At 36.5% G+C, this 27,042-nt stretch overlaps 1 protein-coding gene across 1 annotated transcript in view; it reads right to left on the reverse strand.

Moving 5' to 3' along the window:
• Positions 1-1,167: 1,167 nt before the first annotated feature.
• LOC130237099 (ERC protein 2-like) overlaps positions 1,168-27,042 on the reverse strand; it is a 59,174-nt gene continuing 33,299 nt past the window's right edge. The window contains exons 11-18 of the mRNA XM_056467906.1: positions 25,657-25,859; positions 13,445-13,456; positions 10,058-10,178; positions 9,819-9,979; positions 7,905-8,052; positions 4,473-5,054; positions 1,362-1,425; positions 1,168-1,257 (exon numbers count right to left, since the gene is read on the reverse strand). Coding sequence (XP_056323881.1) covers positions 1,399-1,425; positions 4,473-5,054; positions 7,905-8,052; positions 9,819-9,979; positions 10,058-10,178; positions 13,445-13,456; positions 25,657-25,859 — 1,254 coding nt within the window. The 3' untranslated portion in view covers positions 1,168-1,257; positions 1,362-1,398. The remainder of the gene's footprint in view (positions 1,258-1,361; positions 1,426-4,472; positions 5,055-7,904; positions 8,053-9,818; positions 9,980-10,057; positions 10,179-13,444; positions 13,457-25,656; positions 25,860-27,042) is intronic.

Genomic DNA, 27,042 nt, shown 5'->3' on the forward strand with positions numbered 1-27,042 from the left:
GCTGCTTCATTTTTTTTGTGGAAACTGTGATACATTTTTAAGACTTTTTGATAAATGTAAAGTCCTTAATTTCATTTAAAAACTGTTTGTAACATTATAAACGCTTTTTGATCAACTAAAAACTCAGGCAAAAATGAAACAGTAATATATGATTTACAGTAAAGTTTAAGTATGAAAAACTGATCATTGTTATTATTAGTATTATTGAAGATTAAAGATTATTGGAGAACATTTTACAGGAAAATAATGCTGCAATTTTCTACTTCAAAAATTTACACTCACCGGCCACTTTATTAGGTACGCCTTACTAGTACTGGGTTGGACTCGCTTTTGCCTTCAGAACTGCCTTAATCCTTCGTGGCATAAATTCAACAAGGTATTTCCAAGGTACTGGAAATATTCCTCAGAGATTTTGGTCCATATTGACATGATAGCATCAAACAGTTGATGCAGATTTGTCAGCTGCACATCCCTGATTCGAATCTCCCGTTCCACCACATCCCAAAGGTGCAGAAATGCACCCAAAATGTGCCAAAAAATACCCCCTACCCCATTACACCACCAACACTAGCCTGAACGTTGATACAAGGCAGGATGGATCCATGCTTTCATGTTGTTGACACCAAATTCTGACCCTACCATCAGAATGTCGCAGCAGAAATCGAGACTCATCAGACCAGGTGACATTTTTCCAATCTTCTATTGTCCAATTTTGGTGAGCCTGTATGAATTGTAACCTCAGTTTCCTGTTCTTTGCTGACAGGAGTGGCACCTGGTGTGGTCTTCTGCTGTTGTAGCCCATCTGCCTGAAGGTTGGACGTGTTGTGTGTTCAGAGATGCTTAAATCACATTTCCTCTCTATTCTGATGCTCGGTTTGAACTGCCGCAGATACTCTTGGACCATGTCAACATACCTAAATGCATTGAGTTGCTGCCATGTGATTGGCTGATTAGAAATTTGTGTTGAGTAGTTGGACAGGTGTACCTAATAAAGTGGACGGTGAGTGTATGTGTTACCTACCATTTCTCTGCAAATGAGTGAAAATGGTATTAATTGCTTTTACCTGCTCAGGTGTTCATTTCCAGCTCTGGCCCTCCCACTCACATTAATGCTCCGCCTCTTTCCTGAATGCATGGAAATAAATGGGGCCCCATCCAAAAGAGTGAGTCTGATTGTAAGTAAAGACTGGCAGAGTGAACAATGTAGAATATCATCTGTATGGCATGGCTGTGCTCCTCCAATAGTGACTGAACTGTCTGAGAACATAAAAGAGGACCATAGTAAGAAACACAATCACCAACCTGTCATTTGCAAACAATGCAATCTTTTTAAACTGATAGATCAGTTATTGAGATCTCACCCCATAAAACAACATCATAGCTTTGGTTTGGTAATGGTTAAGCCCAAATTCCTTCTTCATCATCCTTCATTGAGCCCAACATAAATCCAGATGTCCAGCGGTCAGCATGAAATGGGAACAATTAGATGAGTTAAAGGTGAAAGAGCAGGTTGGTTAGCTCATAATTTCAGACTTTTATTATAATTTAGTGATAGATTATGTACAGGTCAATTGCCTTGATGAAAGGACAAACTGTTACTTTAATTAGTACTTTTACTTTAATTGACATTTAATTAGTATTGACTTATTTAGATAACCTCTTTATTTACAGCTGATTTTGTAGTTACTAATAATGAATGTTATGCATTAACTCAAATCTTTGCATTAGTCAACTTTGGATTAATGAAAATTAGTGCAAACTTTTGCTACAAGTTCTTAGTGAAACATGTCTTGAGACCATTTTTCCAATGAGTAGAAATGAAGCACGAAGAACACAGTTCTAAACTTCGCTGGGTTTCCATCAGCCTGTGTTAATGCACATTTTGAAGTATCGCAAGAGAAACGAGTGATGGAAACAAAAGAGATACTATCAGTAGGGTTGGGTACCGAAACCCAGCGACATTATGTAACCGTATGAACCGGACTGAATCTGCATATGAATTTCGGTGCCTAACTTCTGTGCCGCTGGTGCTGCGACAAGGACGTAAGAAGCATCAAGGGGTGCATCAAAGGCACACCATCTCTAAACATTTAATTCTAAACAACTTTGAGGGATATGGACACCGTTGGCTATGTTAGGCATTTGTTCTTGTTGCTTAGGGAATGCACCCACGTAGGCAACGCACACAGAACAGTGCAGCCTGGTCAGTACCTGGATGGGAGACCACATGGGAAAACTAGGTTACAATTGAATGTCGTGTTAGTGAGGTCAGCAGGGAGCGCACAACCTGCGGTCTGTATGAGTCCTAATGCCCCAGTAAAAGTGAAGGGAACACTATACTGTCATTGGGCGCTGCCTTTCGGATGAGACATTAAACCGAGGTCCAAATTTCCACCATCGGCCCTTACAGATCATGGCCATCAACTGAATTGGCTCTATCACTATCATTCCACCATTAGCTTGTGTGTGGTAAATGCACTGGTGCCGGTGTCCTGTGGCTGCCGTTGCATCATCCAAGTGGATGCTGCACACTGGTGGTGGTGTGGAAAGACCCCCTCATGATTGTGAAGCGCTTTGGTTGTGTGGCCATACACATTAAATGCGCAATATAAATACACATTATATTACATTACAACCCTAGAAAAAGTGTTCCCTGATTTTGATGACAGCCTTTCCACAGGTTAGTAGTAAGCTAATGTAAGGTTAATTGCATAATTCATTCATTCGTTTTCTTTTTGGCTTAGTCCCTTTATTAATCTGGGGTTGCCACAGTGGAATGAACTGCCAACTTATCCAGCATATGTTTTACGCAGCGGATGCCCTTACGGCCGCAACCCATCACTGGGAAACACCCCTACACTCTCATTCACACACATATACTATGGACAATTTTAGCTTACCCAATTCACCTATACCACGTCTTTGGACTTGTGGGGGAAACCGGAGCACCCGGAGGAAACCGACGCGATCACGGGGAGAACATGCAAACTCCACACAGAAATGCCAACTGACGTCTTGCTGTGAGGCGACAGCACTACTTACTGCGCCACCTAATTGCATAATGCAAATCTTGAATTCATGCTAACATACAAATGATCAAAAGAAATATATTAATGCAATTCGATTCAAATGTATAAAATATGATTTGATGTACACTTTAAACTAATTATATTGTTATTTAATTAAAATGATTAAAATATGTACTTTTTGTCAAATAAAATATTTTTCTAGAGTCATCCACCATAATTTTGTGGCTCAAAAGTATCGATTCAGGCTCCGTTTTGGCACCGGTACCATTTTAAAAGTATTGATTTAGCACCGGTATCGAAATAACCCCAAACGATACCCAACCCTAACCAATACCTAACCCTAATCAGGGAGTCCAACTCCCTCCTACACCCCCCAATCCCATTTTTCACCTTTGTCCACAACCCCCTTCTGACTCCTCACCATCCGCATTCCAACCAGCCACCCCCACACATATGACATACAGTTGAAGTCAGAATTATTATCCCCCCTTTTAATTTTTTTTTCTTTTTTAAATATTTCCCAAATGATGTTTAACAGAGCAAGGAAATTTTCACAGTATGTCTGATAATATTTTTTCTTCTGAAGAAAGTCTTATTTGTTTTATTTCAGCTAGAATAAAAGCTGTTTTGAATTTTTTTAAAGCCATTTTAAGGTCAATATTATTAGCCCCTTTAAGCTATACATTTTGGATAGTCTACAGAACAAACCATCATTATAAAATAACTTGCCTAATTACCCTAACCTGCCTCGTGAACCTAATTAACCTAGTTAAGCCTTTAAATGTCACTTTAAGCTGTATAGAAGTGTCTTGAAAAATATCTAGTCAAATATTATTTACTGTCATCATGGCAAAGATAAAATAAATCAGTTATTAGAAATGAGTTATTAAAACTATTATGTTTAGAAATGTGTTGAAAAAAAATCTGCTCTCCGTTAAGTGAAGTTTCACAAACTAATTTCGAGAGGAGCATGTGATATGATTGACTGCAGCTGGGCACTCATCTACATTCACTAGTTAGCCAATCAGATTAACCCCAACTCACTATAAGTAGCCTAGCTAGAACTACTCTCTTATCTTCGTTTTCCGAAGAAACCCCCCATCCACCCCTTCTCCTCCTTTCTTCCTTTACCACAGGGAGCTTTCGAGAACCACCGAACTCCCCTCATATGCTCTATGGACCAGGCGGGTGCCCTGGGCTCAACTATCTCCGAGCTCAGGGTTCTCTCCCGGGACAGCATGCCAAACCTGCTAACAGTTGTCAAACAATATCTAAGTGTGAATTCTTGAAACAAAATTGGGGAAAAAATAAACAGGGGGGCTAATAATCCTGACTTCAATTGTGTGTAAATTATATAAGAGACACCACATGTTAGGAAGTGTAATATGTAATACATAATAAAAAATATATATACACAATTAAAAAAACACATTAATGACTGACCTGGTCTGGGGAAGGTCTGTGTCCGGGATGAGGTTGTCCACGTCCGGGCCCCCGGTGGTGTGGTGGAGGGTGTCGAGGGTGAGGCCCCTGAGGCCCAGGGTGTGGAGGGTGATGCGGGTGTTGCTGCGGGTGGGGCATGGGCTGTGGAGGGTGAGGTCCCTGCTGAGGTGGAGGTCCATGAGGGTGCTGGAGGTGCGGATGCTGCTGCTGCTGCTGTGGAGGGATTCCAGGATGAGGATGTTGGGGGTGTTGAGGATGCTGAGGGTGTTGAGGATGCTGAGGGTGTTGTTGGTGCTGAGGGTGCTGTTGGTGCTGAGGGTGAGGCTGTTGGGGTCGGGGTGGGTGTGGGCCAGACGGTTGAGGCTGCTGGGGGTGCTGTGGGTGGTGTGGAGGAGGCTGTGGGTGCTGTGGATGGGGTGCGTGTGGGTATGGAGGCTGATGAGGGTGCGGGCCCTGTGGGTATGGTGGCTGTGGCTGGGGTTGAGGGTGAAGGGGTTGAGGTTGCATATGGGGAGGCGGCCCGTGAGGGTGGTAATGGTCGTCCTCGTAGTTGTCGGAGATCAGTTTCATTCGGCTTTGTGTCTGAAATGGAGAAAATGTGGTAAGAAGAAAAAGAGCACAGGTTGAAAGGTTGTCTTATGCGTAGTAAGAGTGCATTAGTTTGGTGAAAGTTACAATAAAAATAGACATATTTTGAATCTTTTTTTTTTACAGTTTAAAATAACTTTTCTTTCACTGAGCTCATAAGATCCTCGAGCCCGGGGCTCCCTCCCGTTTGTAGGGCGAGATGGGAGTTTGAGCTCAGGTAGATCTCGAGGAAACCCCCCACCCTCCCCCGCTGATTAAGGATTGCTATGAGGAAATGCTGCTGGTTGAAATTCATCTATGGTGCTGATTTGTTTAGTCAGTTTACTTATGTCTCATGTTTTGCTATGTAGGAGGAAACCGGAGAACCCTAGGGAAACCCACGTGAGCACGGGGAGAACATGAACACAGAGATGTCAACTAGCCGGGTAAAGATCCGAACCAGAGACATTCTTGCTCTGAGGCGACAGCGATAGCCACTGGGCCACCGTGCTGCCCTATAGAGGAAAAGAGGGGGTGGAAGGGGGGATTCTTCAAGACGAAGATGACTAAGGTAAGATACTGTGGTTATTTATACTGAGTTAGGGATCGTCTGATTAGTGAATCATACGTTAGCTAATGCAGGACCAGCCGTGTCAATCATAAGCACGTGATCCTCTCGAAATTAGTTTGTAAATAAACTTCACTTAATTGAACATTTTAACTATTTATTTATTTTTGCCTTCATAGTTCACTGATAAGTTTTGTACAGTAAATATGCTCACATATTACAAGCGAGAGATTTTTGAATGTAGGGTGGATAACTTGATTTTAAAATAATTGATGGAAACACACACTACCTATTATCTATAATTATTTTTTGAGCATCATTGCTGAACAACACACATTGCCTAAAACCAACAGTCACAATTTTCTAATTTAAAAAGTGAAAATAAATAGTTGCATCTTTGGACACAAAATAAATTATTTTCAGTGTTTTTCCTATTAAAAGTAAAAAATAAGTTGGCGACAATGGTATAGTGGTTAGTGCGTCAACACATGCACTCCGGTGCTCACGGCGACCTGAGTTCGATTCCAGCCTTGCGGTCCTATGTCAATCCTTCCCCTCTCTTTGCTCCCTAATTTTTCCTGTCAATAATCTCTACTGTCCTGTACATTAAAGGTGAAAACCCCCAAAAACAAATTATAAAAAAGTAGAAAATAAGCAGTATCTCTTCTAAACAAAATAACTCTTGTATATTGTGTAAATAATATTTAAAACAGTGCATTTCTTGAATCTTCAGTAAACAAATATTTTAATGTGAATAATAATTTTATTGTAATGAAAAACTTGCCATCTGAAGGCATCTCTGGTGCAGCTTCCAATCTTCTTCAAAGTAGTGCAAATGTGCGACAAGTAGTTACATTTTTTAAAAGGTGTGCGGGAATGCGACCGTGCAAAAGCTGTGCTGGACCACACCAGTGTATTTGAGGGAGAAGTTTGAATAAGCCTTAACAGAGCAGGGTCATGTGACTCCACATGTGGTAGGAAAATCGCTTATAGGTTCTGAATAGCAATTTTGATTAATTGCCCAGCCCTTAGAGCATGTCTTTGGACTGTGGGGGAAACCGGGACACCCAGAGGAAACCCACGACAACATGGGGAGAACATGCAAACTCCACACAGAAACACCAACTGGCCTAGCCGGGGCTCAAACTAGTGACCTTCTTGCTGAGAGGCGACAGTGCTAACCACTGAGCCACTGTGCTGCCCTTCTTATTATTATCCATGGCAAAAAATATTATGCTACTTATTATTTTGGCGATTCCAGTAAAATGTTTGTATAGATATAAGAAAAAAACTGAAAAAAAGTATATATACTGTTCAATTCAATTCAAGTTTACTAGCATAGCGATTTCACAATAGTTATTGTTTGTGAAAAAAAAAAAATTATGTAAATACAATTTTTATTGTAATGTTGTAAAGCAGCTTAACAAAAGGTGCACATTATTGCATTACAATCAAATTCAGAAAAGTTAAGGTTATTAGTAGGCCCACACGATTTTCCGCAGATTTCCGCAGATTTTAATTCCATCATGAATTCTGTTTATTTACTTGTGTAAATGTTGATCTTACTTGTTATGAAAATGTTGATCTAATTTTTGTACAATGCAGTTTGTACAGTAATATTTTCTGTCGTTTAGTAGATCTATTATATGAGAGATTTGCTTTGTTTACCAAATAAAGTGAATCTAATTGGATTTGCATTTGATTTACATTTTATTAAATGTAAAAAATATATTATTTTTTATTTCACATATTAAGGTTTTAGTTATAATACTCCCAAAATAATTCTGCAGAAATCCATAGATTTTTACCAAAATTCTCAGCAGAAATAGCAAAAACCGTCTGCAGATTCCGTCTGGCCCTATTTACCATAACTTTATTAATAACTTTGATTAAATAGTAACTAATAGCTTTTAACAGTTAAAGTTATTATATATAAACATAGTTAATATATAGATTCAGCAAAAACACCTACACCCAACCAAAGAGATCCAGATTTCAAAAACAATTCATAAAAATATGAATATTTTATTCCGTACAATGTTATGGTGATGCCAACATTTACAACACACAAGCAATTTATTGAAACATTTTTAACAAAGTATTATAGATCTATAACATCAACTACTTAAAATTCATTGGCTGTAACACTTGATATCAGATACAACAAATCAGCATCAGCAAAAATGCCAGCATCTGGGATCATCTCCATGAATAATTAATAATACGCTCACCATACATACAGTAGTCTTTAAACTGTATGCAATTAAATGGGTTTTTGAGTAGAGAAACGCACTGACCTGCTGTTTGAGCTGATGCATCAGTCTGTCCTTCTCTCTCTTCAGCGCCAGCACTTCCTCCTGCGTTTTCTTCTTATTAGAGGACGAAAGCTCCAGCAAAGCGATGTTTGCATCCTTCTCACTGATAGCAGCGAGTAGAGCCTGTTGTCTGAGCAGAACAGAAGTTTCACAGACACATTTCCATTTCCACCTATCTTACAAAAAGACTTATGGATGATTCTATAACTGCAGGTACATTTAGTGTAACTTACTTCTTCTAGCTTTTTTATATATTTTATATATTTTTTATATATAAGGTCAATAAACCTTGTGTCAACTCTGTTACCGGGTCATGTTTTAAGTTTAAAGATAAAGTATATTATGTAAGCATGTATGTATTTCCTCAATGATAAGATCTGAAGCACTGAAAGGAATGTGTGCTTTCTATGAGAAACTATTTTCATCTGAAATGTTCTTACTGCAAGAGCGATTTTGTAAAACATCAAAACTGCTATCACATTATCTAAAGCAACACAGAATTTATCACTGATCACACAGTGGGTTGTTTTTTAGAATTATAATCGTGATTTCATTAGTGCCACGCATTTATGCTAGCAAGTAAGATTTTTGGATAAAAACTTTGTTACTGTTACTGTCACCAGCGGTCTAGCTACTGCAGATTGCTGGAGAACCTTCACTTTCACTCGGACTACAATTTTGAACTACGAAATCTGTCATGCACCTCACACACCTGTTCCTGTTTTACTTTGATCACACTTACACAGCCGGAGGATCATGATAAACTGATTACACTGACCATAAATACACCAAACTTGCACAGACACAGTGCTGAGTCTTGTTGTTCATGTAACCATTACGAAGCATTTTTCTTGCCTTTTTTTCCCGTGCCATGTTTGATCTTTGCTTTGTTTACTAGTGGTGGGCAAAGCGAGGCTTCATGTGTCGAAGCTTTGAAACGTTTTGAAACCCGGCTCTACAGTGACACCTAGTAGTAATTTTTTATGTGTTGCTCGGGAAGCTTCAGCAAAGAAACAGTTAAGCAAATTAGGGTATTAAACCCCACGTTGTAGAGTTGAGGTTTCAAATGATTTAGTGAAGTGGTGAGAGTTTCAGACTAGCTTGCAGAGATAATGGGTTCGAAACCAGGGTGATGCAGCTACAGATGTTCTATAGAACAGATGCTCTGTTATTGTAACGTGTTTTGTTTTAACATTGGTCTGACATCCAAATGAACACTTTGTGAATAAATATGTCTTGTTTTGGTCATTAAAAAGAAACATTAAAATACATCAAGTCATTTGTCCAAATTGGGATTCGAACTCTGCTATTTGCAACACAGTTGCACACACACACAGTCTACTAGGTTGCATAAGATAGAGATTTTTTTCCGATCTGTCAGTCAAACGCAGATTCGCCAGGTCTTAAAATGCCTCTGAAATGATGATGCTTTGAATCACTTTAGTCATGTGACCTGGTCTTTCGAAATCACCTTAGTCACGTGACCTGGGTGGTTTGGATCATGCTTTTGGTGCAGTTTCGAAACACTTGTGTTTCAGGATCTTGACGCTGTATCGAAACGTCAGTTTCACATCAGCCATCCCTATTGTTTACTGATTTTTGATGTTAGTTCTGTTTGCTCCTGTGATTGACTCTTGCCTGCCTGACTATTCTCTGTTCAATAAAGACTCTGAAGTTGGATCCCAACTCGTTGTCCAGCACCCGTGTGTTACAGTGAAAACCTAACATAGTTGACAAGACAACTGTGTGACATCTTTTTTGTTTCCAATAAAAAACTAGAAAAAAATATTCATTTTAAAATTATTGAATCGCAAAATGCAACACTCCAATTACAGAATCACCCCTATTATAGCATCCCCTTCAAACTCTTTTAGTAGGATTAAAAGTGTGTCTTACTTCATCTCTAAGATCTCCTCCAGCTGTTTTCTGCGCTCCTGTCGGAGGTTGGTCAGATGGCCGTCTCTCTCAGACAGAGACTGTTGGGTGGAAGACAGACGCTGTTTGGTGGCATCCAGCTCTTGCCTCGTCTTTTCTAAAACATTCATCAACTCCTCCATCTAAAGGGAAAGACAATCATTGGGTTGAGTGGAAATATAAAGGCATCGTCTATTCAGATGAATAAATAAGCCACACACCTTTGGGTTGTCCATTGGGTTATCCTTGCGCTGGTCTTGCAAGATGTTGCCTGGGCCTTTTTTGTCCATCTGAGGACCAAGCTTGATTCCTGGGCCCTTTTTAATTTGATCCTTGGTTTGCCTTTGGAAGCATAAATAGTGTCACCAGAACAGTTGCATCTTTCGGTTTTATGCTGCTATGGATAAGTGTCTGCTAAAATAATAGATGTAAATTTAAATGAATTCTGAAGCAATCAATTATAATACAATTATCCTAAATAATTATTGAGAAAATGCTAACAAATTGATCACATCATCCCTGAAAAAAGACTTTTTTTGTTTTACAGTACAAAGGTCTGAAAATATTTAATTCAAGATACACTAACTTGAGAAGCAAAATTAGGTCAAAACTTTGGCTAACTTTACTTGAAGGGGTGTTCATAAGACTGTCAAGAAACCTTTATAATCATGACATGTCATGAATGTTGGAAGAGCCAGTTATGCATAATTCATTTGTGATTATAATTTAGTTAAAAAGGTTAAAACATAGTGAAAATAGATATTGAAATATAATAAGAATGCATTGTGATTGTATTATCTTTAATGCATAATTTAATAATTGATACGATTTAAAAACCTTTACTTTGGTATTTTGGCTTCCGACAGTAATACGTCATGAGGTCATTAGTTCATACGTTTAAGTCAGATTGCAGTTATGGATGTTGGCAACACAGTTTTTTGACTGAGCTACATTGAGTGTATTGTAACTTTGTATTTTTGTTTGCATTTACTCAGTAAACCCTTTTTAAAAGAAGATTCGGTCTTACTTGCGCTTTTTTTCAAATACTGGTTGTTGGAATAGAAGCTGCAAAAGGTGGTACATAAGGATGTGCACGAACAAATGTGAATGAGATATTATGCATGCTTTTAACATTTGCCATTAAGTGTAATTTGCTCAGTTATGACATTTTAAATGCAAAGATGACATTTGTTTGTTATGACAACCTGACATTACCAAGATAACAAAACCTGTCATAAATCTGCCATAAACATGACTGTCATGAAGCCATTATGAATATGTCATTAATTTTATAACACTGTCATTAATATTATTTTTGACATCAACTACAGTGATACAAGTTAACTTGTCATTAACATGTCATTAAATATTAAGGACGCTGCTAAAAATAATTTTGCAGAGTAATGACACGGGCGGCACAGTGGCGCAGTGGGTAGTACTGTCGCCTCACAGCAAGAAGGACGCTTGTTCGAGCCTCGGCTGGGTCAGTTGGCATTTCTGTATGGAGTTTGCATGTGTCCCTCACAGTCTAAACACATGTGCTATAAGGGTAAGCTAAATTGTTTGTAGTGTATGTTTGTGTAGGTCCCTGTCCTCCAGGTTGGGGGTTGAGCGTTGGACGTTATAACAAAAAATAACAAAAAATAGACGTTACGAAACACCAATATGGTACGGCTAAATATCAACTTTGATATACAGTAAATGGCCATAGGAGTATGTAATAACACTTTTAATGTCAATTACAGTGTGTTCTACCGGAAAAATTATCAGAAAATATACAGTTCTACACAATTCTAATGGCCTCATGACAATCATGTTTATGACAGATTTATGACATGTATGTTGTCTTGGTAATGTCAAATCAATCTCATCTTTCCATTTAAAATGACATAACTGAGAAAATGACTTTTAATAACAGTTGTTATAAGCATGCATAAAATCAAATTCACATTCATGACAAATGTCATGTCGATAAAGGTTTCATGACAGTCTTATGAACACCCCTTCAAGAAAAGTGTTACCAAATTTTGTATTTTTGTCAATATAGTGAAAGTTGGGGGAAACTGAAAGAGTTTGGGTCAATTTCTACTGAACAAAGAAAGTCATAAAAGTAAAAGGCTGACAGAATTTTATTTTAGAGTGGATTGTGCCTTTAAATGTTCATTTCTGAAATGATTATGCATAGGAACTAACTGAAAAATCAACAGTGAAACATTTTTTGTCATATGTAAATTCCCAGTTTGAAAGAAATATTATCAGACCTTTATATACAAAACAAATATTAACAATACACTCAAATTCAAATATAACAAATCCAAAGAAACTGAGAATTTGTTATTTTAAAAGAAAGAAAGAATTGACAATTTCATCTTTATTTTGCGTCTCGTATAAATGTCTACTGGTTTAAGAATGCTTAGATATTTATGCAGGAAAATACTGAGTAAGATTAGCCTCACATAAAAATGATAATTTTCATTTGTTTGCAAATGCCTGTCAGTCTGACCTTTGGTTTACAGTGCTCAGCATAATCAAGTACATCCCATTTTGAAAATGAACATTTTATCCATTTCTCAGTAAATATAGGCAATGTATTTTGGTGTATTTAAACAAAACAGATTTATTAAACAGATATATTTATTCAAATAATATTTCAATCACCAAATATATTTAGAAATTGAAAGATAATTCAATTAAATTCAAGCAAAATATTGCAAAAATAATTACAACCTAAAAATTTATAACTAAATTTAGATTTTTTTTACTTCTCTTGATTTTTCCTCTTTTTTAAATTTGTATTTAATATTTTCTATAACATTTAAACTTGGGTGTACTAGTTTTTGGACTGTTACCGTAACTTATTTTGTTAGATAAGCTCCAGATTTGGCTTCAGTACTGACTAATCTAATCCACACAATTCATTCATGTTGTCCCAACACAAATCGATTAAGTTAACACTTTTAACAAATTTATGTGGATTGAACAATAAAAAATTAAGTTGTCCCAATGGAATCTCAAGAATTCAATTGTTTCAGCTCATTTTAAATAAGTAGTTTGAAGTGTGTATATGCACAAATATAATATTGTATAGCTTCCTATTACAAATATGAATTTAAAAGAGAGATTTGTGAGGGGTGTACTTACATATGCTGAGCACCGTATAATTCAATACCTTTAAGAAGTGTGTTTGATCTCACAAGGAAACATAGCTATTTTTGTTTTGCCGCTTCAGTGGCTAATTTGTACAAATTCATATACTGTACGAGTTCAGTCATACGAACATGTATGATTTTTAAAAGGAGGCGAAACACCAAACCCAACCCCACCCCTAAACCCAACCATCATTGGGGATGAGCAAATCCTTCTAAACTGTACAAATAAGATTATACAAATTCATACGAATTAGCCACCAAATCCAAAATTGCTTTTAAATGAGTGTGTGTGATCAGTAAATGCAAATACCAAAGCAACTCGACATCACCATGAAATGAAAACCATCACAACACCGCACAAATGCAAACATGATAAACATCAGTAACATCACATGACCGAAAACACACTTGGTTATTGCTCAGAAGGGACACTGGACATCTGAGAAACACCCTACTTACCTGGGAGCGAGACTGCATGGCGGTGGAGGAGGAAGAATAAGGAGGAAGGATGCAGGAACGGGAGGGAATAGAAGCCACAACACAGCAAACAGGAAAGGAAAGGAGAAATAAAACTTTAGAATACACCCCAAAACCCAACAGAAAACAACTGGAAAGAGTCCAGATGCAAACAAGGAGTGGTTTTGAAAACACCTCCCGAAAATCAACAAGGCAGGATGCATGACGGCATCAAATCTCAAATCATCACTGTCAGTGGATACATACGCCACTGACTCCAGATCTGCAGGGACCCGTGAGAGTGCCAACATGCAGCAACCCAACCAGCCGAGCCGTGGTGAGGAATTGCAAACGGGGCGAGAGAAAGAGCGCTCAGGCATGAGGGTGTGCAAACCTACTAGAGGAACACCAGACCCTGTCTAAAATACCCAGCTCATTCACAACAGAGCACTACAGGCCCGAGGTGCTGCCCGGACGTCTCATGCAGGCCGTTTCGGAGGATATTTTTTTGCAGGTTGGTGGGTCATTCAGAGGAGTGAGAGGAGAGATTGTGTTAGAAAAGCAGAAAGAGGAGAGGAGATGCAGATCAGCATGTGAAATGGGTGTTCAAAGGGGAAGGAAACAGGGTTCGGATCTTTGCCAGAGCCCTTGTATGAAAGCAACACCAAGCGGGAAGCATATCGATCATTGCATGTGTGCATACTTTATGTGGAGAAAAAAATACATTAACACTGCAAACAAATGCTTTTATTGCTTGTTTCTTGTACAAATATCTTAAATTTCTTAAATCAAGCAGCTTACTCTACAAGCAAAAAAATATTTTAAGAAAAGTTTTAAGAAATATTGTCAAAATTAAGTGAGTTCTCCCTTAAAACAAGCTAAATAATCTGCCGATTTGGTAAACTAAATAATCTTATGTCAAAAGGAAAAACGTAATTATCTTGGTTATCCCATATATATCTTTTTTTAAACTCACTTAATTTAGGCATATTATGTCTTAAAACAAGACAATATTTGCTGCTTCTCTAGAAAATGCTTTTTTATTAAATATTTGTGAGAAAATTAGACTAGAAATAAGACAGAAAATCTAAGTAAGAAAGGCATTTTTTTGCAGTGAAGATTTAGTAAAATAGCACCTTTAAAGGGAGAGTTCACTTAAAAGTTAAAATTCTGGCATTATTTATTTCTTCATGTCTTTCCAAATGATAATAACTTTTTTATTTCAATGGAATATGAAAGAAGATATTTTGAAGAATGCTAGAAATCAAAATGTTTAGTTCTCATTGACTTGCCACTAATAACCAAGCCCTTCACTTTCTATTGTTTTTGTTTCATCCTGGTTTCTTCCAATGTTTGGTGCTTAATACTGTTCATTTTTGGAGTTTAGGGTCACTAAATTAAGTTGCTACAAGAAAACCAGCATTCTGTGGAATTAAATGTCAAGTGGAAGTAAAATGCCAAATGATCTTATTTTACTTATGAAAATAGTAAAAGCTGCTTTTTCACAATTTGCATTGTATAAAGCTCTAAAGAATTCCCATTCTGATTACGTATTCCTATATACATTTCTGGAGAGTGCCAAATATGTCCCAGGAGCTACGTTTTTTCTGCAGTTTTTGTTTTCACGAATCCACCAGAGGCCGATGTGTATGCTTTTTCAGGTCTCAAATTTCACTCGCAAGTGCCATTCACGCCTGCTGTTCTTACGTAAATCCACCAGAGCCCACTGTCGACTTACTGACGGACCGATCGACTGGCCAACCCTCCTCTTTCCCTAAACCCAACAATAGTGTTTACAAAAGCACAGATTGAACAGTGTCCACCCACTTCCCTAAACCCAACGATAGTGTTTTCAAGAGCACTGATTGAACAGCGTCCACCCACTTCCCTAAACCCAACGATAGTGTTTTCAAGAGCACTGATTGAACAGTGTCCACCCACTTCCCTAAACCCAACGATAGTGTTTTCAAGAGCACTGATTGAACAGCGTCCACCCACTTCCCTAAACCCAACGATAGTGTTCTCAAGAGCACTGATTGAACAGTGTCCACCCACTTCCCTAAACCCAACGATAGTGTTTTCAAGAGCACTGATTGAACAACGTCCACCCACTTCCCTAAACCCAACGATAGTGTTTACAAAAGCACAGATTGAACAGTGTCCACCCACTTCCCTAAACCCAACGATAGTGTTTTCAAGAGCACTGATTGACCAGTGTCCACCCACTTCCCTAAACCCAATCGAATGTTTTCAAAAGCACTGATTGAACAGCGTCCACCCACTTCCCTAAACCCAACGATAGTGTTTTCAAGAGCACTGATTGAACAGTGTCCACCCACTTCCCTAAACCCAACGATAGTGTTTTCAAGAGCACTGATTGAACAGCGTCCACCCACTTCCCTAAACCCAACGATAGTGTTCTCAAGAGCACTGATTGAACAGTGTCCACCCACTTCCCTAAACCCAACGATAGTGTTCTCAAGAGCACTGATTGAACAGTGTCCACCCACTTCCCTAAACCCAACGATAGTGTTCTCAAGAGCACTGATTGAACAGTGTCCACCCACTTCCCTAAACCCAACGATAGTGTTTTCAAGAGCACTGATTGAACAACGTCCACCCACTTCCCTAAACCCAACGATAGTGTTTTCAAGAGCACTGATTGAACAGTGTCCACCCACTTCCCTAAACCCAACGATAGTGTTTTCAAGAGCACTGATTGACCAGTGTCCACCCACTTCCCTAAACCCAATCGAATGTTTTCAAAAGCACTGATTGAACAGCGTCCACCCACTTCCCTAAACCCAACGATAGTGTTTTCAAGAGCACTAATTGACCAGTGTCCACCCACTTCCCTAAACCCAATCGAATGTTTTCAAAAGCAATACAAAATAAGAAAAGCCCTTGTGGCAGCCTGATTTTTACCATGTTTTACCACATTCTCACCCTGTTATTTTATTTTTTGGCTTTTGTTTTTGTCCCATCTGCTTTCTGGAACCGTTATTCACCAGATTCGAACCCTGTCGACACTGTTCTGCGTCTCAAGTCCGTCGACATATGTGGCGAGCCACTGGATAAACTGGTAAAAGCAAACTGGTAAAAGCAGAAAAGCCGTCCATACGAAGGTAAGCCTCACACCACCCTGTAGTGTTCATTTTAAAGATGAAATGTAGCCATACATTCCTCTGGCTGCATAATTCACGATCTCCAGAAATGTATATAGGGCTACGGTTTCAGAATGAGCCTATGTTGGAAAATAATGACTTGACTTCTAATGTATTTTCTTGTCCATATAATGGAAGTCAGTTATAATTAAAAAAGTTTGGCTACCATGCATTCTTCAAAGTACTTTCTTATTTGTTTCATCAAAGAAAGAACATAATTTTTTAAGTGAACCATCGCTTTAATCTCTGTGTGCTTTTGAAGATGACACATTTACATGTTGCCATGCCAACAACAACACAACAGACATGGTATCAGAAGTGCAGTTTTCACACATCTAGCACAAAGTGAACGAAAAGTAAAGTGCTAAAACTGAGGAAACATTCTGATCAAATCTGAGCTATTTCACACACTAAACACACATATTATATAACAGATATAATGACTAAAAGAAAACGTGCACTCTGACTGATGTACACACACACACAAGTTCTGTTCCAAAGCCCAGTGAGTTATATATATGGCTTGTTTTTAATTTTCTAAAAGTTTTGGGTCGGTACAATTTATTTGTATATTTCTAAAAGACATGTTTCTGTTCAGTGAGTTTTTTCTTTTTTTAAACAACAATAATTGTATTATTTTCTATTTTAATCTATTTTTAAATGTAATTTGTGTGAAGGTAAAGATGAATTGTGTGCATCATTATTCCATTTTTCAGTGTCACATAATCCTTCAGAAATCAGGCTAATATGCTTGTCAGGTATGGTATGGTTTGGCAACCTATCTGTACAGTGTAAATCTAACTTGATGCATCTCTTAAAGCATAGGTCTCAAACTGGATTCCTAGAGGGCCGCCGCTCTGCACAGGTTTGCTCCAACCCTAATCAAACACAGCTGATCCAAATAATCAAGGTGTTCAAGACTACTAGAGACTATTAAACAGGTGTGAATTGGAGGTGGTTAGAGCTGGACTATGCAGAGCTGTGGCCCTCCAGGAAGACCACTGTCTTAAAGACAGGATGGAAATTTATTGGGCAAGATGCATATTTTAATCTTCATGTTGTGTATGAGAATTGTGTCCTTAATCAGGTGGAAAGGATTCTGAATGATCCAGCTAATTTTTTGTTTCCACATGAAATTCCATGAACTGATTCCCTCTGGTAGGAGATATAGAGTCCCTAAGTGTAGGTGTAGGTTGAACCATACAGTACCTGCCAACTATCCCGTATTTCAGATCAATCTCCCGCCACCCTCCCGTTCTGTTATTTCTCCCAGAAAACTCTTGTAATTTCTCCAATCATTCTTCTTTTCTTATTATTACTATTATTATTATTATTATTATTATTATTATTATTATTATGTTATGGAAATTGTGATACATATTTGTCAGTATTTCTGATGAATAGACGGTTTAAAATAAAATTTATTTAAAATATTTTGTCATAAATGTTTTTTGTTTCACTCTGTAAAAAATCACATGACAAAAAATCATGACAATCATTGTTTTTATGTTACATTAAATTAATTTAATAAGTTAATGAGGTTTCAACTAATTTTTTTTTTAGTTATACAAAGTTTGAAGTAATATTGTTTAGTCAGTTTGACTGATTTAAGTTAAGATGACTAAAAAGGTTTAGTAATTACAATAAATTACAACAAAAAACAATTAGGTCAGAAAACCTTTTTTACAGTGCAGTTTTAATCAGTTGGATGTGTCTTTGACAGCACTGTAAAATTACTGGGTTCCACACAAATCCTTCATGTTGTCCAAACACAAATCAATTAAGTAAACTTTTTTATTTCTTTTTTTTTTTGTTACAAATTTAAGTGGATTTAACATAAAACAATTAAGTTGCCTTAAGACTTGTGTTGTCTCAATTCAATTTTAAATATAGTTTTAAGACGCAGCAAAGGTCTGTTTTATATTTGAATGTATATAATACATTTCAGTGCTAACCTGTGATTAAAATGCAATCCCAAATTGCATCACAAAAAGCTCAAGATGTTAACTATGCATTAATCCAGGGGTTCCCAAACTACTCAGCCCAAAATAACAATGCCAGTGACTCATGACCCCTAATTGCCTAGGTGGTTATAAATATACAAACCTTGCACACAATGGTGCACATATAGCAATAGGCCCAAGTCTATTCTTTGTTTAATTTTGGAGAACACCACTTGGAGATCATTCTCCATGTTCAGTTTTTTTTATGTATATGAGTGCTGTAAAGGTGTCATAAAGTTTCACCTGGTGCCATGGAATCAATCTGCTGTATCTAATCTTATTGCGGTGTCTTTAATCCTATGTAATGACCCCAGAGGTCACAAACCAATGGAAAAAAATTTGCATGTTGTTTTTTAGTGTAACTATTAACAACTATTAACTTCTGTAAGGTATGGATAAATTATGGCCATACTTATAATTTAATAAAATGAATTAGATTTTTGGAAATCACCAAGTTACCCCTCCTTATTATCCAGTGACCCCCTGAGGGGTCCCGACTCCCACTTTGGGAACCACTGCATTTGAACAATGAGACATCTCACTGAGGATTGGAAGAGAACCACATGCGCAAGAAACAGCAGAAAATAAACAAGCACTTCTTTTCTAAGCTGTCTCGGTCCACTGATTTTACATCAATGCAATCTGGCACATATTTACAATATTAATATGAAGAATAAACATGTTTTTTCTTTAGTTAAACAGTGCAGTGAACGAGAGACAGCCTTGAATCAAACAGGCACACAGCCGTTGCAGTCGCAGATAGATCAATGCAGCCGAGCCGTGGTGCCAGGACAGAGCACTCACTTTCCCAGGAAGTCCCACACCATTCCCCAATCTGCTGAGGGGCGGCGGACACTGAGGGCGGAGGGTCAGAGGGGGCTCTGCCACCAGGGCGGGGCAAGGGGCGGGCAGCGAGGGGAGGGGGGCTGGGGCACAGTGAACAGAGGTGGAACACGAATGAAAATGGCAAGAATGATAGATAGATAGATAGATAGATAGATAGATAGATAGATAGATAGATAGATAGATAGATAGATAGATAGATAGATAGATAGATAGATAGATAGATAGATAGATAGATAGATAGATAGATAGATAGATAGATAGATAGATAGATAGATAGATAGATAGATAGATAGATAGATAGATAGATAGATAGATAGATAGATAGATAGATAGAACAAGGAAATCGTAAAATGACACAACAATAGAGCGATTGATATTAGGATAGACCAGTGGAAAGTATACAGAATGAATGATAGAACAGCAGATAGACAGAATGATAATTAGAAAGACAGGTAGGAAGGAAAGAAGAAAAAACGAAATAAGGAAAGGATAGAAGGAAAAAATTAAAGGTAGAAGGAGGTAATAAATAAAGAAAGGAAGAAAAAAGAAACGAAGGAAATAACAAAAGGAAAGAAAGAAAGAAAGAAAGAAAGAAAGAAAGAAAGAAAGAAAGAAAGAAAGAAAGAAAGAAAGAAAGAAAGAAAGAAAGAAAGAAAGAAAGAAAGAAAGAAAGAAAGAAAGAAAGAAAGAAAGAAAGAAAGAAAGAAAGAAAGGCAGGACAGAAGAACATGAGGATGAACAAAGAAATGAATGGACCATGGAAGAACAGGAGGAAGAGAAGGAGAAAGAGAAAGAGTAGGAAACAGAAGAGAGAAAGAAAGAGTTGGCGAGACAGTATAAAAACAGAACAGAAACACACATGATTAATCAAAGCACATCAACACTACAGCATGAGCAAGTCAACAGAGAAGAAGCAGAGCTGGAGAACCAGAGGAACTCAACCTATAGTCAGAAGAGCTGTTCACACTGACACACACACTGCTTTTACTGTAAGCGGAGCAACTGTCCTGTATATACAGTATAGTGGATGATGTAGACTGGAAGTATATTATAAATGCATAATGTTACACGTGCAGTATGTACAGCTATAGAAAAAACGAAGGAGTTTATTTGCGACCCAAATATATTTATTTTTATTAATGAAAACAATGTAATTAAATATATTTTAAAAACTACTGATGACACTTGTTTCTAATTTTAAATAAAAAAATCATTCACAGGATTTTTCTTCTGCATCAAATAACAGTATAGTCAATAATATTCATTGCTTATTTACAGTACAAATATTTTAACTTAAAAAAAAATAAATTTTTGGTGGAATAACTCATTTGTTTTTACATTTTTTACATTTATTATTCTGACCGTCTGCTATTTTCTGAAAAAGCAAATGCTCTACATGAAATCTTTTTTTTTTAAATTTGAGATTTGGAAGAAATGTTTTCAAGCCTTCACAGAATAAAACAAATATTTTACTTTAAACCATACCTAATAAATACAGTAAACTGAAAAGTGTCAAGTGATCTCTTAATATTTTCCAGAGCTGTGTATTAATAAAATATTATGAATATTAAACAGTGCTGGCCAAAGATTTATCATGATTAAATAAAAAATTGTTTTGACATAATATATTCAGAATTATTAGCCCCCTTTGAATTATTTTTCTTTTTTAAATATTTCTCAAACGATGTTTAACAGAGCAAGGAAATTTTCACAGTATCTCTGATAATATTTTTTATTGCGGGAAAAGTCTTGTTTGTTTTATTTCGGCTAGAATAAAAGAAGTTTTTAATTTTTTAAAAAGCATTTTAAGGTCAAAATTATTAGCCCCTTTAAGCAACATTGATTGTCTACAGCACAAACCATCGGTATACAATAACTTGCCTAATTACCCTAACCCCCCTTTAAATGTCCCTTTAAGCTGTTTGAAAAATATCTAGTCAAATAATATTTACTGTCATCATGGCAAAGATAAAATAAATCAGTTATTAGAAATGAGTTATTAAAACTATTATGTTTAGAAATGTGTTGAATAAATCTTCTCTCCCTTTAACAGAAATTAGGTAAAAAATAAACAGGGGGGGCTAATAATATATTTTTATATAGATATATTTATTAAAATAATATTTAAGACGCAGAACATCTTTAGAAATGAAAAGATTCTACATTTAAATATATGCAAAATATTGCAAAAAAAAAAAAGACAAACTACAACATTTTAACAAAATTTCATATATTTTTGTTTCTCTTGATTTTTGCTGCTTTTGAAAATGTTATTTAATATTTTTCTACAACATATAAATTTGGGCTACTCATTTTTGAACCATTATTGTAAGTTATTTTGTTAGATTAGCTCTAGATTTGGCTTCAGTACGGACTAAACTAATGTATACACACAAATATAATGTAAAGCATCATTTAGAAAATATTAATTTAAATGAGAGATTTGTGGGGGGATATAGGATACAAACATGTACATAGAAACAAAACTATACAAAACTATTTTGTTACATAAATATTTTAATATATATATTCTGTATCATATACACTTATATTTTATATCTAAATATAAAAAAAATCTCAAATATATGAAAATAAATTAAATATATACATAATAAATATATACATACAGACTCTTAAATTATGTCTAAACATACTTCTAATTTGGATGTCATTAATCCCGATGAATTTTTGCCCAGCACTAATATTAAATAGACAATTTAATTTGATGGAATATTACAATACTAATTCAATAATATAATATATAATAATATAATAATATAAATAATAATTTATATTATATATACACATAATATTTATGTCTTAATTACCACTGATAGTAAACAAATGCTATTACTGTTTATTTACAAGATAATTAAGCTTTCGTTTTCTTCACAATAACTATTATGGCTACCTTTAAAGCAGGCAATGTTAGTGTGAACAGCACTTTAAAATGAACACCTGAACAACTCAAGAACTCAACAGAAGAATTCAGAAGAAAGAGGACACGAATATGAAAGCACACACACACTGACAGATTTCTTTGAGGAAAAGCGCATGACGACAGAAGCAGTTCACAACCATTAAAAACACCAGCTTCAAATCAATATTCAGAACATGTCAGAAACACAGAATACTGATGACCTTATGAATGTGTGATTTCAGAAAACAGCACAAATATTTGCAATCGTCATCATATTTCACCTCTTTCATATGCACTCTGAGAGTACAGTGTGGTTTGTACTGCGTCAGTAACAGAAGAGCCCTTCACATCAGCAGTTTGCTGTTTATACCCTGGCAGAATTGAATATTAAGTACAGTAGAAATTGTCAACGGATGCTGTCAAAGCTCAAGATAACTGCGAAAGCGATCAGCACTGTAGGCGTACTGTACTGTAAGCAGTAGAAGTACTTTTCATGTCAACACTCCTGAATTGCAAAGTTTTCACTACCAGGCAAATATCTGGACACATTTATTCACTGCTTATTGCAATTTTGAATAATAGTAAAGATTTTGAAACTATGATAATAACATGCATTGTATTACATGAAGTAAACAGTCAACAACAGTCAACAACAGTTGAACAGTCAACAAGCTCACAAGGAAACTATTTACATTTTGGCAGTAATTCATTCATTTATTTTCATTAGTCCTGTAATTTATCAGGGGTCACCACAGTGGAATGAACCCCCAACTTATTTAGCACATGTTTTTACACAGCAGATGCTCTTCCAGCTGCAACCCAGCACTGGGAAACATCCATACACACTCATTCACACTCATACACTACGGACAATTTTGTTTACCCAATTCACCTACAGTATAGCGCATGTGTTTGGACCCACACGAACAGGGAGAGAACATACAAACTTCACACAGAAAGGCAGACTGAACCAACTTGGCTTAAACCAGCGACCTTCTTGCTGTGAGGCGACAGTGCTAACCACTGAGCCACCACGCCGCCCTATTAGCAATTAGTTTTTAGTAATTTGTACAAATTCAAACGAGTTCAGTCATAAAAAAAATGTAGGGTATTTAAAAGGAGGCATGGCACCAAACCTCACCCCAAAACCATTGAGGGATGAGCAAATCCTACTAAAATGTACGAATGAGGTTGTAAAAGTTCATACATAATAGTCACTAAATCAAAATCAAAAAGTTATGAATTGTCATGAGATAACATATTTCATGTTTATTATTACTTTTTTACTTGCTATTATTTTTAAGCAATACATGCAATGCAAGTTTAAGAGGCCCACTCGTTTATCAATAAAAAGAGTGGAGAAATGCATGCATATTTCATTATATAGCCCAACTCATTTACATATACACATTTCCATATAGTGTATCAAAAATTCACTATTTGGTGTATTATTAAAATTGTTATTAAATAATGTTTTACCTGTTATACTATTTTATTATAGTATTTTAAATATTTTTATTAAAAATAAAAATATATTACAAATACACCATATTCCATATAATACATAAAAAATTGGTAAATTTGTAAACATTCTGTAATAATTTACTAACCTTCTACTTGTTCTAAACATATCTACGTTTCTTCTCCTATGAACAGAAAAGAAGATATTTTTTAAAAAGTTGAAAACCACTGACTTCCATCGCATTTTTTTTTAGTTCTGTTGACATCCAAAACTGTTCAAAATATCTTCTTTTGTATTCAGTAAAAAAGAAACTCATAAAGGCTTGAAACAGTAAATGTTGAGTACATTTTTATTTGTAGGTGAACTGTCCCTTTAAGAAATGCATGGATATTTTATCATTACACATTTTGGAGGCCGTTTGTTTAAAAAAAAATGTTTAAAAAATGCACGCATAATTCTTTATACATCCCAACTATATTTAAAAATAAAAATTATACATTTGTAAAGAAATGCAGCGACAGCATAATCTATTTAAAAAATAATAGTTGGTCAAGAAATACTGTGATACATAGTGCAATAACTGCATCTACCACTTGTTTTCCGCAAAACTATTTTCAAATTCCATATTTTAGGTTTTAACATTAAAATGTTTTTGAGATCGTAACAAGAATTAAAACACCTGTTCATGGCCCTGAACCACAGAACCAATCATGAGTGTTAATTATTAATAATCATGTGAAAGCTAGATTAATAAGCTTTCCTCTGATGTTTGGTTTGATAGGATTGGACAATGTTTGGTTGAGATACGACTATTTGCATTTCTGGAAAATTTGTATAAATATGACCAAAATCTCCTGTAAAACACATTTTGCTTTGATATATTTGCACACTGCAAACATGATTTTCTTACTTAGGTTTTCTGTCTTGTTTCTAGTCCAAATATATAGAAATTAATAAATCAAGAAGCATTTTTTGGGTGGCATGGTGGCTCAGTGGTTAGTACTGTCGCCTCACAGCATGAAGGTCGCTGGTTCGAATCCCGGCTGGGTCAGTTGGCATTTCTGTGTAGAGTTTGCATGTTCTCCCCGTGTTGGCGTGGTTTTCTTCCGGGTGCTCCCCACAGTCCGAAGACATGCGCTGTAGGTGAATTGAATAAACTAAATTGTCCATAGTGTATGAGTATTTGTGTGAATGTGGGAGTGTATGGGTGTTTCCCAGTACTGGATTGCGGCTGAAAGGGTATCTGCTGCTTATAACAAAAGCTTGAATAGTTGGTGGTTCATTCTGCTGTGGCGACCCCTGATAAATAAGAGACTAAGCCCTCATGAATGAATTAATGAAAGAAACATTTTCTAGACAATCAAAACAAAAAGTCTTGTTTTAAGAAATAATGTGTCAAAATTAAGTGACTTTTTCCTCAAAATAAGAAAAATAATCTGCCAATGGGGTAAGCAAACTCAACTTGTTTTTTTCATTTGATGTAAGATTCTTTTGCTAATCCAAGTGAGAAAAGCATTTATTTTGTAGTGCAGTAAGAAGTGTACAAAATATCTTCATGGAACATGGTCTTTACTTAATGTCATAACACTCTATAATATTCAAAAAATCAATAATATTGACCGACACAATGTATTGTGAGCTACTGCTAAATAATGTACCCATACAACTTAAGACAGATTTTGTTGTCCAGGTTCCCATTTAGTCTAGATTCTAGAACATCCAAATATTTGACTGGTAGTGTGCACTATATAGGACTGGAACACACAACATCACACAACCAAAAGCATTGAGAAGTGAAAGAAATGTCTTCATTTCCTCACCTCTCCAACTCTTGAATCTTCTTATCCTTGTCGTTTTTCTCCGTCTCCACCTCTCTCAGGATCTCCAGTAACCTCTCCACTTCGTTCTGAGCTTTGCTGGATTCATCCTTAAAGAAGGAAACCTCTTTTTCCAGAAGTTTGACCCGATCTACATACTCCGGGTTTCCACGTGAGCTCTGCTGCACCTCCACTTCATGGGCCTTCTGTTTGAGCAATGACACACAAAACCGGCCACAAAATCAATCAAATCAATAACAGCAAAAACTTTCCCAGGTCTGAATGCCATTCTTGGACCAACACAGACACCAGTACTGCAGACGAGAAGAGCTTTGTGCTTCACAAAGCAAAAGAGCCAAGCTTTAAATGCAAAAAAAAACAAAAAAAAAAAAAAACAGGCTCATTCTGAAAATGTACCCCTATATACATTGTGTGAGAGTGCCAAATATGTCCAAGGAGCTCCATTTTTTTGCAGTTTTTGTTTTCGCAAATCCACCAGAGGCTGCTGTGTACACGTTTGAGATCTCAAATTTCTCTTGCGAGTGCTATTCATGCCTGATCTTCTTGCATAAATCCACCAGAGGCCGCTGTCGGCCTGACTGAATGACTGACTGACTGACCAACGATCGACTGACCCACCCTCCTACTTCCCTAATCCCAACTAATAGTGTTTTCAAAAGCAACGATTGACCAGTGCCCACCCACTTCCCTAATCCCAATCAACAGTTTTACCACGTTTTCAGATTTTACCACATTCTCACCCTGTTATTTACTTGTGCGTTCGTTTTAAAGACAAAATGCAGCCATACATACTTCTGGCAACATAATTTGCAATCTCCAGATATGTTTAATGTTAATTTAAAAATATGTTATATTTATTTTACCTATATAGGCTATTACATTATATTTATTTATTTAAACCAAATATTAAATTAAATTACAACCTGTATTTTACCATTTGTTTTGGCTTTAACAGTTTATTGATAATTAATCGAAGAACATTTAATTGAGCTCTGTGAGAAGTTTTGTATGTTGGCCTACAGTCAAAAATGTAATATTACAGCCATGGCTGTGGCGAGTCAGCAATACGTGTCTAAAATGAAACCACTCTGATAAGAAAGCAATAAACACAGTTATCCTAGGCGCAGCATTGTATTAGATTTTAGCAGATATATACAAAACATGGAGAAAACACCTCCACCTTCCACAGAGAAATTTACCCGCAGGCATTGAGTCTTCCGCCTTCAGAACTGGCCACTGCAGAGAATGTATCTCGGCTGCCCCCTACTGGTTATTTATTTCCTGAGTCAGAGAATTTCCCTGACTACTGTGGCTAACCGCGGTTAGTCATGGTGTTTTGTTTCCTGAGATGCGCATTTATAAAGGCCA

Source organism: Danio aesculapii, chromosome 11 (genome assembly GCF_903798145.1).
Source record: "Danio aesculapii chromosome 11, fDanAes4.1, whole genome shotgun sequence".
NCBI classification, from domain to species: domain Eukaryota; kingdom Metazoa; phylum Chordata; class Actinopteri; order Cypriniformes; family Danionidae; genus Danio; species Danio aesculapii.